We start from the raw sequence: 15,425 nt of genomic DNA on the forward strand, positions 1-15,425 counted from the left end.
ATCACCCACGGGTCATCGAGGGTTGAGTCATATGAACCTGAAACTAATAAAGAAGGCATTAGGCTCACTCTCGAACTCATTAATGAAGTCCGAGATGAAGCCAACGCCCGTAATGCAGAGCATCAGCGCAGAGCCTCCCTCTACTATAATCAAAGGGTTAAAGAGGGGTTCTTCCAGCAAGGAGACTTAGTTTTGAGGAAGACTGAAGCATCAGGAGTTGGCGAGAATGGGAAGCTAGCCCCAAATTAGGAAGGACCTTACAAGGTCATAAAAATACTAAGAGGGGGATCTTACAAGCTGGAGACTTTGGGAGGAGATGAGGTCCCCCGAACCTGGAACGCATCAAACATAAGGGTTTATCATGTCTAGCATAATCAGCTTATGTTTCTAGAACTTAGTAATATTTGTAGTAATAAGGTCGATAAAACCCTTTCTACTCTATGTAAGGGTTGAACCCATTTTTCAGGATATTTATCTATGCAAGTTTGTTTTATCATCGTGTCTGTTAATTATTAATGTATGAATATTGGATAAGTACACGCCATAAAAGGCCAAATACTGAAAATAAAAAGACAAGTAGATAAACAAGCTAATATTGCATAAAATATAAAAAGATCCCAAAGGATCACAAGTCAGTCTCGAAGGACAATCAGGAAACAAGTTCGGAATATCTTAAGATTATACAGAGCCATATATAAATAAGTTTTAAGTTAAAGACACAAGAGGAGATCTAGGCCATGCAATGACAAGTCCGGTCATTGTCTTGAGCCATGCGAACTTTCATCCCATGAGGGAAGCTATATGTTTGTCTGATAAGCCTGAATTCGCTCTTTCTGAGCTTGCTCACATGACTAAAAGCATCAAGGTGAACACTAGATGGGAATTTCTCGGCCAAGTCTTGGAACATATTTGACGAGCTAAAACCTGCCGAACAAGGTTTCAAAGACATAGAGAAGTTAAGAAGCATACCTCGCTGTGAACTCGCCTTGGCTCGATGAGCAAGCATCTCGTACAAAGAAGGAGAATGACCGTTGTTCCCACCAGCATTCCCGATGTTGCCATCATACAAAGGGCCGCTGTGTCCTTCAGACATCTTCGAGGAGAGCTTGACTAAAGCTTGAAAAACTTGAAGAAGAAAAACTAGAGAGCACTTGAGAAGTTGGAAATAAGAAGTGAATGAAAATATATGGTTCCCCCTCCTTTTATAAGAAAAAGGAATACCTGCTAAAGCAGGTCACAACTCAGGATGGTTCGCATTTATAGGTTATTTAAAGGTTAAATGCCTACAGACAACTAAAGCTACCCGAGGAAACCGTAGGAACAATAGCTGAATTCATGGAGACAGTCCCGAGTACGCTTAATTAAAGCTAAGATCAAGGGTTAGTCACTAATTAGAATTAACAGTGCTAATCTCCCTAATTAAGCAAATAAATTAGGATTCTTGGAAATGAACTTCCAAGAAAACTGATTTTAAACATTTGAAGGCTTTTCAGTCGTGGTAGTCACCGCGACCACTCATGGAAGAGTCGACTCGGCAGAGTAAGATTATATTTGAAGGCTTTTCAGCCGTGGTAGCCACCGTGACCACTCGTGGAAGAGTTCTCGGCAGAGTAAGATTAAATTTGAAGGCTTTTCCGCCGTGGTAGTCACTGCAACCACAGGTGGAAGAGCGGACTCGACAGAGTAAGATTACATTTAAAGGCTTTTCAACCGTGGTAGTCACCGTGACCGCTCGTGGAAGAGTGGACTCGGCAGAGTAAGATTAAATTTGAAGGATTTCCAACCGTGGTAATCACCGCGACCACTCGTGGAAGAGTGGACTCGGAAGAGTAAGACTACATTCAAAGACTTTCAAGCCGAGTAGGATTTTTTCAAAAATCAGTCAAGAAGAACATGATCACATGAAACACCCCCTTGGTCAAGTGAAGGTGGTCGAGTGGCCTCCAGGGGAGCCCCTCGGCCACCGTCGCCTAGACGGCGGAAAAAAAAATGGGGGTCCAAATTTTCAACCAAGGGGGCATGAAACACCCCCTTGGTCAAGTGAAGGTGGTCGAGTGGCCTCCAGGGGAGCCCCTCGGTCACCGTCTCCTAAACGGAGGAAAAAAATGGGGGTCCAAATTTTCAGCTAAGCTGGCATGAAACTACCCCTTGATCAAGTGAAGGTGGCCGAGTGGCCTCTAGGGGAGCCCCTCGGCCACCGTCGCCTAGACGATGACAAAAAAAAATGGGGGTCCAAATTTTCAACTAAGGGGGGCATGAAACACCCCCTTGGTGAAGTGAAGGTGGCCGACTGGCCTCCAGGGGAGCCCCTCGGCCACCATCGCCTAGACGACGGCAACAAAAAAAATCAAAAATCCAAAATAATTTGGCTTTTTCAGATTTACTAATTAGCCCTGATTAGTGAAAATTAAAAAAAAAATAGCCTCGATTAGGGCCAATTAGCCTCGATGAGGGCAAATTAGCATGAAGTAGCTTATGATTAGCCTATATCAAGGATAATTAGAAACTTGTGCTCAATAAGTAGCCCCAATTAGGGTCAATTAGTCGTGATGAACGCCAATTAACATACTTTACTACAAAAGTTGGCTATGATTAACCCGATTAGCCGTTGTTAACCCGAAATTAGCCCCTGTTAGGACCGATTAGCTATTTTAAGGTCGATTAACCCCGAATAGGGTGTGTTAGTGGATTTTACCTTATAAATAACATTGACGAAGGTTAAAGAGTAACCAAATGCCCGACGTATAACCCTGATTAGGGTGATTTAGCATAAATGCTATTTAATTAGCCTCGTCAGACCTAAAAAGTAAGATATCACTTCATAATGAACAAGTCACTGTGAATGTGTAGGTCGCTCCACACTTCATAATATGACCGAACCCAAGAAGAGATGAAACTACCTCCGAGTCACGAATAGACCATTATAACTTCCACGAAAACTCAGAAAGTATTCCCGGAAATTGGGGGCAAATGATATGAATGAAAAGTAATCTGTAAAGACAGAATTAATGCTAAATTAATTATGTTCTAAAGTTGACTGGTCAAGCTAGTGACTCCACGGCCCAGAGTAGGTCGTCACAGATATGACCCAATAAGAGTTTTAATAATCCGAGTAGACTGTGACGACCACGACCCAAAGTGGGTCATGTAGCCCACGACCCAAAATTGGAGATGCGATAAGCGCGCCGAGGAGGCCTTAGAATGATATCCACGAGGACACCTACATCGAATCCAGCATGGAAATGAACTCTCCTAGAAAGGATCCAGAATCCACTGTCTAAGAGAGTTCTACTTACCATTTAAGTAGGATACTTGTCCATCAAGTCTCGCTACCCCAGTCTAACCCTAGACCCAACATCTATATAAAAGGATCTACCCCTCAACCTAGAACTACATTTTTGGCTTAAATTTCTACAACACATAGATACATAGGCATCTTGCGAGGACAACTAGTCCCCACCGTGAGAACAACCATTAAAGCTCGAAATTCTCTAACCCTAGCATTAATTGCAATCACAACCCTAGTTTTTTTGGGGAATTGAGATTGAGGTTAGAACAAAATTAGCTTAGGTAAGTACCAAAATTTGGTATTTTGTTTATATACTATTCCATTTAAATTATATTTTTCTTATTAATAAATAGCATAGATTTCACAATTAATTTGTTAATTCATATAATTGATTCATTTCTCTTTTTTAAATTTACAATTTTTTTATATGTATACAAATTGAATTTAATATGCTACATTATAAATATATAATTGTATATTCAATTTTAGTTTTGTACATTTTATCAGTTAATATATATCATTAATTTACAAAAAAAAACATAACGAACATATAAATAGTGCAATTTCCTTGAAATTTAAAAATAAATTAAATCTTTTATCTAGCATTTTATGTGTATGTTTGTTTTCATATATATAAAAATATGTAAAATTTATTACAATATTTGTAGTTAGCGAGAACTAACTTCTAATTATGTAAATTCACGTTGTTAACTATATTCACGATTTATTTGTGAGAGGTTGATTGCTAACAGGTTAATGAATAATCTTTTCTCAACAAAATAAATCTTTTGACTGGGTAAATATTGAGTTTGGATTCAAATTTGATATCGAGTTGAAAAACAATCAAGTGTTCCTATTTACGACATCGATATATTTTATGGAATAAAAACTAGGGTTTCGTTATTATTTAAATCTAGGGTTTGTGAGCTTCGAGCTTTAATATCTATTTTCCCTTTGGGGACTAGCTGTCCTTGCATGATGTCTACGTATCTCTGTGTTGTAGAGAATCAAGCCAAAAACGTAGTTCTAGGTTGAGGGGTAGAGCCCTTAATATATAAATGAGTCTAGGTTAGACTCTTGTTGGAAGACTTGGTGGACAAGTCTTCAACTTAGATGGTAATTAGGACTCCTGTAAGTCAAGGGATTCTATACTCTTCCTTGTAGAAGTTAGTGTCCATATTGGACGTCGCGTCTCTGGTCTTTCAACCGTATTGGGCATAGTCCGTGGATAACTTGTGTTCGTGGACCTTGACGACTTCTACTTGTGGGTCTTGACGACCTTGGCTCGTGGGCCTTGACGACTTGGAATGTCTTTAGTCTGTGATAGGCCTTGATCAACCCGGTTTGTATTGGGCTTTGGACAAGAATTCCAAGCATAATTAATGCGACATTTAATGTGTTTTTAACATGTATTTTCTATCCATATCATTTATCCCCCAACTTCCAGGAAGACTACTCAAGTTTTGGTGGAAGTTATAAGTATATTCGCTACTTGGGGTACTCTCGGCCCTTCTCAGCTATCGGCTCTTCATGGCTATTGGTCCTTCACGGATGTCGGCCCTTCATGGGTATCGTCATTTTATCGTAAAGTATGGAGCAACCTACACATTTACAATGATTTATACTTTTTTAGTGTGAGTACACATACTTAGGGCCTTTGCACAGGCTAATTGAATATTTTTTGACACTAAACACTCCTAATCGGGACTAGAAAGCGGGCATTTATCACTCCTTAACCTTCGCCAATGTTAATTATAGGGTGAAAGCTGATAACAGGCCCTAATCGGGGCTAATTTCCATGCATAAGCTGTTAATTATCCTTAAAATAGCTTAATTTTAAGCTAGAGTACACTAATTGGCCTTAATCAAGGCTAATTGGCCGTAATCGGGGTTAACTAGTCTTAATCAGGGCTAATTAGTATGGACAAGCCACTAAATATTCATAATCCACATTAATCATGTGTGCAAATAAGTTAAACAATCTTAAACATATATCACACAAGCCACTAATTACCCTTTATTCAGGCTAACAACATGTAATATACACTAATCGGCCCTAAACGGGGCTAAGTTTAAAATCCTAAATATTAAAATCGAATTTTTCTACAAATTTTACAAAACTTTCTAAAAATTTCCCAGGAGGATCACGGGAAGTCTTCCAAGATGCTCTGGACCAACCTTTATGGAGGTTCTGGTCGGCCAAAGGCCTCCATATGGAGGACTCGGTCCATCGTAGTCTTGATCGGCCAAAGATGCACCTCCATGGTGGTCCTGGTCGGCTGGGTCATGAGCGTTCTGTGATTTTTTTTTCTTTTTGTTCAGGAGGGTCTACTCGTCCTCCACCCTTCATACGGAGGATTCGGCTCCTCTTTTTCTTGGTCGTCCAAGGAGCCACCTCCATGGTGGTCCTGGTCGGCTGAGTCGCGAAGTCTCTTGAAACTTTTCTGTACTTATTCTCGTGAACATTCTGTACTTGTTCTAGTAAATGTTCTACTCTTCACGTAACATATTTCCCTCCGTGAGGGTTCTAGTCGGCCTAACCCTTCCACGTGGAGGACTACTCGTCACTGAATTTTGGTAGGCTAAAATTTCACCTCTGTGAGGGTTCTAGTTAGCCCAACCCTTCCATGTGGAGGACTAGGTGTTACTAACTCTTGGTAGGCCAGAATATCACTTCCATGAGTATCCTACTCTTCACAGAACTTGTTTCCAAAGCCATTCTAGTCTTCACAAAACTTATTCTTGTGAATGTTCTACATTTCATGAGATTGATTTTCGTGGATGTTCTAGTCTTCACGAAACTTATTCTCGTAAACGTTCTACTTTTAAAGAAACTTGTTCCTGTGGATGTTCTGTACTCATTCTCATAAACTTTCAGTACTTGTTCTCATGAACGTTCTACTCTTTACAAAACGTGTTTCTGTGGATGTGTCTTTACGAAACTTGTTCTCGTGAATGTTCTACTCTTCACAAAATTATTCTCGTGAACGTTCAGTACTCGTTCTCGTGAACGTTCTAATCTTCATGAAACTTATTTCTGTGGATGTGAGCATCCCTTAGCTCTAGTTCATGGTTTTCTAAGAACCTTTACTTTAGGGTCATTCTTATCGGTTCCAGACGTCTATAGACGTTCTTCGAGGATGTCCTAGTCGGCCTAACCCCTCCATGTGGAGGAGTCGGCTCCAAGGAGTTTTGGTCGGCCTGGAAACCAAACCCTTGAGACCCTGGTCGGCCGGGATCTCCATGTCCGGAGCTTATTGGCCCTTTGGGACCCTATTTTGTACAAGTTCTTGAACTTCAATCTTCTCAATATCAAGTCATGGCTATTCACGGCCATAATGGTTGGTTTAAGAGCTAAACTTTTCTCTTACTATAATACTTTCACTAATCATTATGATTAGTGTAACCAGTCTTGGATTAAGACGAATACCTTAACCTTTTTTCTCTCTTTTTTGTTCGAGAAGTTCCTTTTCGGGTGGGGATCTCGTTCGAGGATCCTTTAGACGGCTAAAGACCTTCATGGATGGCTACTCGGCCTCCTTTGGTCGACCAAGGGGTCAAATTATGACCCCTCTGGTCGGTCGGCGGGAAATATTTTTTGCTTTCTTGGACAACATGTCTCGGTCACGTTCGTGACAGGCCTCGAACAACTTAAAGGAAGCTGGTTAAAGCTAGCCTTAGAGGCTTTTCTATTTAAGGTACCTATCTTCCTTCTAATTTACCCTTGGTTAAATTTGTTCTTATTAGGAGAACATCTCCTTGAAGCGAAGATGTGCGAGGCCCATGCCTTGTATCAGGTATATTTCTTCTTTTTAGATCTTTCAATACTTCAAATTTATTGTTCAAGGAGGAGGCCGAAGCCTGTAGTTTATACTTTAGTCGACCAAATGCATTTCTTGAAGTTAGTTTTCTAATATCTTTTTCTTATTAGGACAACGCCTACTTCGCAACTTCTTTCACTAAGTGTATGGGATTGAGGAGTGAGCACATGGCCTTGGAGGCATTGATGAAAAAATTTAAGAGAAAGTTTCAAGATTGGGTTTCTAGAGCTCTCTTGGCATTTATCAATAGTCAAAATACTTTCTCAAACTGATGGACACCCATGATGATGAGATGCGTTTTGTTAACATGTCCATTGGCTCTGTTCATAGCTCTTACACGTATGTGGTGGATCCGCGAGGCTTTTCTAGCTTTTGGGTTATTTTTCAGGTTGCCACTATTGGCCAATAATCTGATTTTGGACTCTAGATTGTCCGTTAGTATTTTGGCCTTGCATGGTTTTATTTGTCATGTATGGTTTTTATTCAGCAGTTATCTATTTGCGGTCCTTCATGAACTTGAATATTTTTAGTGTGTAAACTAATTGTCCATTGTGATAACTTGATTTATGATCCTCCGGGATTACCTATATTATGTATTTGTAGTTTGATTTCATATTCGTCTTTTATTTTTGATACTTGGTCCTTTGGGACTTTCATTCATTAGATGCTCGTACATTGGTCGACCTTATTCCTCCATCTAATACTAAGTACTAAGAATATGGCGTGCATGTCCTAAACATAATAAAACCTTCAGGTTCGAAGCATTCCATGTACGAGGCACTTCATCACCGCTCAGGTTTTCCAACTTGTGGGATCCTCGTTCTAATATTTTCTTGACCTTATACGGCCCTTCCGAGTTAGGGTTTATGTAATAACCCCAATTTTTGGAAAATTTTTGAAACCCTTATGAATAGTGTTTTTGCTGAATGAGAAAAATTTTCATGCCACGCTATGTAGGGGTTCTGTTATTGATCTTATGGGATATTATTAGTACTCTATGTGGTATATAAGTGTATGTAAAGATCGTCAGAATCCAATTCCGAACACTTTGATTTTTCCCGGAAATCCACTAGATACGGAAAGAATTGAGAAAAAGGTAACAGGATAAAAAGGATTTAAATTAAAGGATTATAAGAGAGGATCATAGAAGGAATACAATATATTGAGAAAGGTTAAGGGAACCTAAGTAATAAGATCCCGGGTATGATCCCTCAAACGATAAACGAGAACGAAAGTTAAGCGAACCGTATAACAGATCAGCGGTCATTAGGCAATCAATTAAAAGCTAATCAAAGGGATTAGTGGGGATGATATCATCCAACCAATAGAAAGAGGACAAAGGAGGGGTGATGACATCACAAAGTGATGTAGGCATGACATGGGAAGGAAGGAGGTGTGGTTGAATGAGAACCACACAAATTCAAGGGCAACAAGGTAATTGACTAAATCAAACAAAATAAAAACCTAGCAACCAAGCAAAACAAATCACAAAACACCAAATCCTCCATTTCTTCATGAAGCTCTCGGCTTCTTTCTTAAGAAATGGGAAGTCCAAGCTCCTCCACTTGCTATTTTACAAGGTAATTATCCTAGCTCCTCCTAGTTAAGTTACATACTTCCTATAAGTTTAAGCTTCTAATTCCAAGCCAATCTTTTTCTATAAATCATGAAAGAAGATGGTGAATAGTGTTTTCAAGAACTAAAATTTGTGTTCTTGAAGTTTTGTTTAGATTAAGCTTGGATAAGGGCTTTAAAGGTGATTCCAAGCCATTCTCTTGATTCTCCACTCTCCAAGGAAGGTATAAACTACAAACCCTAGCTTTAGTTTTGAGTAATTAGGATTGAATGTGTTTGATATAGCATATGTGAAGCATGATGCTTGATTGGTTGAAGTTTGGTTGAGTTTGTAGAGATTAGTTGGTTTTGTTGTATTGTTGGAGTTGTAAATCTTGGTAATTAGTTAAAGAACCTAAGTAAAGCTTTTAGTTCATGTGGGGAATAAGTATAAATGGTGAATGTGGATTTGTTGGGGCTGTTATGATGTGGTTTGGAGGGATGTTGGTTGTATGATTGATTTGGGGTTGAATTGTGGTTGGTTTTGAATGGTTTAAATATGGGAAATCGCGTAAACATAGCCGTCGTAACGTCCGATTTTCTTTAGACTGTTTTTGTGCATAACATTAGGACCCGAGAACCCCCTGCTAGATTATGACCATTGCCATGTCTAGATAGCTCATGTTACGAGCTTCGTTTTGATATGTAGTTCGTTCGATTCCGATGCACGGTTTAGGAGAAACGACCGTTTCAAGTAACGGTGTTTCGCGAACGAAACTTTTCCCCTCGCCTTACTTTAAAACATAGGTTAAAGACCAAAAAGGGTTAATTAATGTATGAAACATTTATGGTAAGTGTGTTAGGCTATTGGGAAGACACTCGCGAAGGAATCGCCTTAAAACTCGTAAAGGTTAAATTATTAAAAATGGTGGAGCCGAGGGTACCCGAGTGACTTAAGCGAATCAGTGAGCGCAAAACAAGCGTTAGAGTCTAAGTTAGTTAAAGTATAGATTTACAAGTGATTTTGGTTTAATTCCAACTTACTTGTTGCTTATAGGTTACCAGACTCGTCCCGAGCCATTCGTAACCCCAGTCGCTCAGGCAAGTTTTCTACCCGTTATACTGTTGTTGTGATGTAAATATATGTATATGCATTATCTTGTGATATTGCATGATTGTTATTAGCAAATTTTGCGATATATTGGAGCATGCTAATATGGTATATATGCATGTCTGTTTCGTAATCTGGTTATCTATCTGTTGATTTCAATGCTTATAGTTGCATAATACCTATGCTAGAAATAAGCAAGTAGTTGCGTATACCCTTAGTATAGGGGATAAAAGGTGAACATATTTCTAAACCGGGAGTCGATGTTCCCGAGTATATTATATATATATATATATTTATTTATATATATATATGGATATAGTTTTTAAAACTATTAATCGAATAAGGTTTATTCGATAACTTTAACTTTATTTTATTATTGAATATTATTTTGAATATTATTCGAAGGCGTATGACTCCTTTATATTAAATGAATATTATTTTGAATATTCATTCGAGGACTTATGACTCCTTTTACTTTATTAATGAATATTATTTTGAATATTCATTCGAGGACTTATGACTCCTTTTATTTATTTATCTGAATATTATTTGAATATTCATTCGAGGGCTTATGACTCCTTTTATTTTATTTATCTGAATATTATTTGAATATTCATTCGAGGGCTTATGACTCTTTTATATTATTTATTGAATATTATTTGAATATTCATTCGAGGGCTTATGACTCAGTTTATATTATTTAATGAATATTATTTGAATATTCATTTGAGGATCTATGACTCCGATTAATTGCTGAGGTATATTCTTTATTTTATTAAAGAATAAGGTGTCAATAATCAAACTTATTTTCGATTATTCAAATAAAGATAATACTTTCATATAAGTATATCTTTGGTTATTTAATACTCGTTTCAAGTATAAGTTTTAATACTTGTACTTCAATTATTTTTATAAAGATTATTCTTTATGGGAATATTATTTAAATAATAATATTCAGTCATTTTCTAAATATTCAGGGGACTGATTTACTTCATTAAATCAGCTTTACTCCAAACACTCTTTAAAGTGTTTTCGAGTCTTCAAAATGATTTTTAAAGTCAGAGCGGATCCCAAAACTCATTTTTATATTTAAGATCTTCCTTTTTAAGGGGATTTAAATACTCGCTCAAAACCTGGGGAATCCGGCTCTGTGGTGTATTTTATATTCGCAACGAGGTTGCAGTTTTGGTAAATGAATTGATTACTTGCCCAACGTTCGGGAAGTAAGCCCATCTAATTGAGTCGGCATAAGCGACAGGCCGGGGTACGGTCTATGAAAGTGTAAGTGGCTGGGTGGCAGTCCATCAACGCGTGAGGGGCCGGGTAACGGTCTAGCGCGAGGTCCTAATGCGGCCAGGGTGATGACCGGTGAGGAATTCATCCATCTACAGTAGAAAAGGTTACTTATTGGTATCTTTGCCTGATCAGCAGGATATTTGGTTTATGCCAAAATTCTTTTCCTTTCCAAAATTCATTGGATGTTTCAAACTCTGTTCATACTTTACATAACAGAGGTTCCAGGAAATGTTTAAGAGATATATATATGTGGATATATATATATCGGGACTAAATAAAGTATCTCGTAACTTTATTTCATTCAATAATATTTCAAAGATTGAATCTATTCAAATCTTGTCTTGTAATCTCATCTATGTGATGAACTTTTGAAACTGATTATAACTTGAATGGTGGTAGTTCAAGTAGTATTGGGAAAGATATAAGTATATTGGGGTATTTGGTAACCTCATCTTTTAAACTTATATCTAATTAATAATTGTCTTATGAATGACAGATTTTCAGAAAAACGTTGTGACAAGGTTAGATATATGAGATCACCTTGCAACGATATTTTTTTATACGGTTATACACTGGGACTTTGTGTATTATACATGGAAGAGGACTTCCAATATTTTGAAAAGTATATATGTATATATACTGAATATTTTGCGACTTCATCGCATTAAGATATCAAACTTGGTTCATTTCTTTTGACCAAGACTTTCATGAGTATTATGAGTAGGCTCATATACTATTAATCATTATACATATTATTTTGGTGGGCTTGCTGCTCACCCTTGCTTTCTTCTTTCATCACACAACAACAGATAGAAAAGATGAACAGAACCAAGCTCCCGATTCGCGAGCGATTAGGAGACGTTTCGCAGTTTTCTAGAAGCATTGATGCCGCCGTAGCTGAGGTAGGAATTACCAATAGGCTAGGCTTTCAACTTTTGATGTACCAGATTTATTTATATTTATGAATTGTAATAATGGCAAAGAAATGTAAATTTATTCAGAAAACCTTTTAAGGTGTATTGGCAGATAATTGTGGAATAAAATGACTTGTGGTTATTTTTGGATGTTCATCTCTGAGACTATAACATGTGGTGTGTGTGTTTATTGTGGGGTCACAGTACAGAGTAGTTGAGTAATTATTAAGATTGGGCGACCCGGATCCCCGACCCTGGATCTGGGGGTGTTACAGTTTAGCTTCCCTTTCTCTTCAACTCCTGATGCTCAATCTTTTTCAAGACCAAGTCACCTTGTTGAATGAAGCTTTTTTAACCCTTCTATTTTAATAGAGGGAGGCTCTCCATTTATTGCTCTTCATTATGGGCATTGGCTTCATCGCTAACCTTATCAACGAGATCGAGGGCGAGCCTCATGCCTTCTTTGTTGATCTCTGGTTCATAAGCTTCGACCATAGGAGATCGATGGGTGATCTCTACGAGTACCACAATTTCGGCTCCATAAGCCAGCATGAATGGGGTAGCTTCAGTTGTCACTTTGCAAGTGGCACGATATGCCCATCCTATAGGTCGTACTTTATCTACCCAAGTGTTCCTTGAGCATTCGACCCTCTTCTTAAGTCCATCAAGGATGATTTGATTAGCAACTTCCGCCTACCCGTTCGCCTCCGGGTATGCAACCGAGGTGAAGCGAAGCTCTATGTTGTTATCATTACAATACTTTTTTAGTTGTACATTATCAAACTGTCGCCTAATATTTATGACAAAGATGCGTGGGATTCCAGGACGGCACTCACGGATTGTTCAGAGACCGCGAGGTATAAGTAAAGGATGCTCTCCGGACTAGGTTTGGCCAATAATGGGGCCTCAGTCATGTACTTCTTTAGATGCTCAAAGGCTTCTTGTCTCTCAGGTGTCTACTCAAAGTTCTTTACCTTCTTAATGGTTTTGAAAAAGGGTAGGCATTAATCTCCAGGCTTGGAGATAAACCTCCCCAGAGATATAATTCTTCCAGTCAGCTTCTGAATATTGTTGATGGAGTGTGATGGCTCCATATCTAGGATGGCCTTGATCTTATCGGGGTTGGCCTCGATTCCTCTATTCGAGACCATGTGCCCCAAAAATTTTCCAGACCCAACATCAAAGGCGCACTTGATCGGGTTTAACATCATCTTGTGGTGCCTCAACATTTCGAATGCGTCCATGAGGTGATTAATATAATCGACTTTGGCTAGGCTTTTGACTAACATGTCATCAACATAGACCTCCATGTTCTTTCCAATTAAATGGGCGAATATCTTATTCACCAATCTCTGATAAGTAGCTTCTGCATTCTTAAATCCAAAAGTCATAACAAGATAGTAAAAAACACCAAAGTCGGTTATGAAAGATACCTTACGGGTGTCATCTTTGTGCATTTTGACTTGATTATAACCGCCAAAGCCATCCATGAAGCTCAGCATCTCCTGCCCAGCTGTGGCATTGATTAGGGTATCAATCCTTGGTAGAGGGTAGCAATCCTTACAGTAGCATCATTTAAGTCAGTGAAGGCAGCGCATATTCTCCACTTCCCATGGGCCTTCTCGACCATCACGAGGTTGGCCAACCAATCAGGGAATAACACTTCCTCTATGAGTCCAGCTTCAAGGAGCTTCTCGACCTCTTGTTAAATGGTTTCCAGCCTATCAGGGGCATAAGTTATATTCTTCTGCTGCTCAGCCTTCCGAGTTGGATCGACGTTCAACTTATGAGTTATTAGGTTGGGGTCAATCCCAGGCATATCAGCTGCCGTCCAAGAAAACACATCACTGTTCCCTTGTAAGAAAGTTTTCAATTGGCCCTTCAGGGGCTTGGTCAAAGATACTCCAATATACGAGACCTACTTCGGATCTAAGGAGTCTAGAGGAATTGGGATTAAGTCCTCCACTGCCTTCCCCCGAAGTTCTTCATTCTCTCAGACATCCATGTCTTCTAGGGGGAGAACCAGCCCCCAGCTTCATAAGGCCTAACTGTAACATAGAAACTCAAACAGATATGCCAAAAAACTTGCTGATGGCGGGTCCTGGAGTCCAGGCCCGCCAAGTATTATGAGTCTGCTTTCGTGGAACTGTCGTGGGCAGCCAACTGACGAGCAGTTAGATTCTTTAAAGAAATTAATAAATATTATAGGCTCAATATTATATTTTTATGTGAGACTTTAGTTAAAGCAAATAAAATACAAAAATACAAAAATAGGTAGGGTTTACTTGTTCTTTTATAGTGGATGGGGAGGGTCATGGAGATGGTGTGGCTTTGTTTTGAAGCGTGACGGAGGAGTTATAATTATTGGTAGCTGTCGAAACTATATTGATTTCGAAGTCATGCATGAACAGGTAGGGAGATGGAGGTACACGGGTTACCATGGTGCATCATTGATGACTTCATTGGTGACTTTAACTATTTAATGGCTGAAGACGAGAAGAAAAGGAGAGTAAGGCATCCTCGTGCATTATTAAGTGGTTTTTCGGAAATAATTATGGAATATGATTTGGTTAATTTGGGATTTACTAGAGAGAAGTTTACATGGGAATGTTCCAGGGATCATAAAATTGGGTGCAAGAAATATTAGATAGAGGTTTTGTGACTAGTAAATGGTGTGATTTTTTTCAGGGGCGGAAGTTATTATTCATGAAATGTCTACGTCAGATCATATGCCAATTTTTCTACAACTAAACAAGCAAGTGTATATTCCAAAGGGAGGGAGATTTAGATTTGAAAATATGTGGATTAAGGACAAGGAGTGTTACAATAATATTATTAAAGATTGCTGGTGGGATGATATTTTTAATGAAATTCTCGAAAAGATGGCTCGTTGTATTCGTTTGGAAGAGTGGGGTGGGGATTTGATTAAAGATCTGAAAAGAAAGTTAATAACACGTAGACGAGAATTGCAAATATTGTAGTCGAGGAATGATGTTGCTGGTGTTCGCAGATATGGGGAAGTGAGGTGGATGTATCTCAAGTTATTGGAAAAACAGGAAACTTATTGGAGTCAACATGTTAAATAGTTTTGGTTGTGGGATGGGGAAAAGAATACTCGTTTCCTCCATAAGTATGCGTCCACGAGGAAAGAACATAATAAAATAAAAAAAGCTGAGAGATGAACACGGTATTGGCAAGAATCAGATGAGGCAATACAATCAGTTATTATGAGGTACTTTAAAATCATATACACAACGTCAGAATCTAGGGAACAATTTTCTGACCGTATTAAATTTTGGAGTATTACAGAGGAGTAAAGTCAAACTCTATTGGTTCCTATTTGTGAAGAGGAGGTGAAGGATGCAGATTTTTAATAGTGGCGGAGAAAGCACCTGGGATTGACGGGTTGAATCCTGTTATTTTCAAATTTATTGGAGCGT

The 15,425-nt window shown here is 38.6% G+C and overlaps 1 protein-coding gene across 1 annotated transcript; it reads left to right on the forward strand.

The window, feature by feature from the left end:
• The first annotated feature begins 14,404 nt into the window (after positions 1–14,404).
• LOC141660240 (uncharacterized) lies at positions 14,405–14,966 on the forward strand. Its single transcript, XM_074467207.1, has 2 exons — positions 14,405–14,594; positions 14,674–14,966. The coding sequence occupies exons 1-2, from the start codon at positions 14,405–14,407 to the stop codon at positions 14,964–14,966; spliced, it is 483 nt and encodes a 160-aa protein (XP_074323308.1).
• Positions 14,967–15,425: the final 459 nt, after the last annotated feature.

This window comes from Apium graveolens, chromosome 5 (genome assembly GCF_009905375.1).
Source record: "Apium graveolens cultivar Ventura chromosome 5, ASM990537v1, whole genome shotgun sequence".
Lineage (NCBI taxonomy): Eukaryota > Viridiplantae > Streptophyta > Magnoliopsida > Apiales > Apiaceae > Apium > Apium graveolens.

What these genes read in the sequence shown, in the direction of transcription:
- LOC141660240 (XM_074467207.1), top strand. Translation starts at nt 14,405, where the DNA reads ATGGAGGTACACGGGTTACCATGGTGCATCATTGATGACTTCATTGGT. An exon ending in AGAGAAGTTTACATGGGAAT is followed by an intron (nt 14,595 to 14,673) that starts GTTCCAGGGATC and finishes GATTTTTTTCAG; the next exon opens with GGGCGGAAGTTATTATTCAT.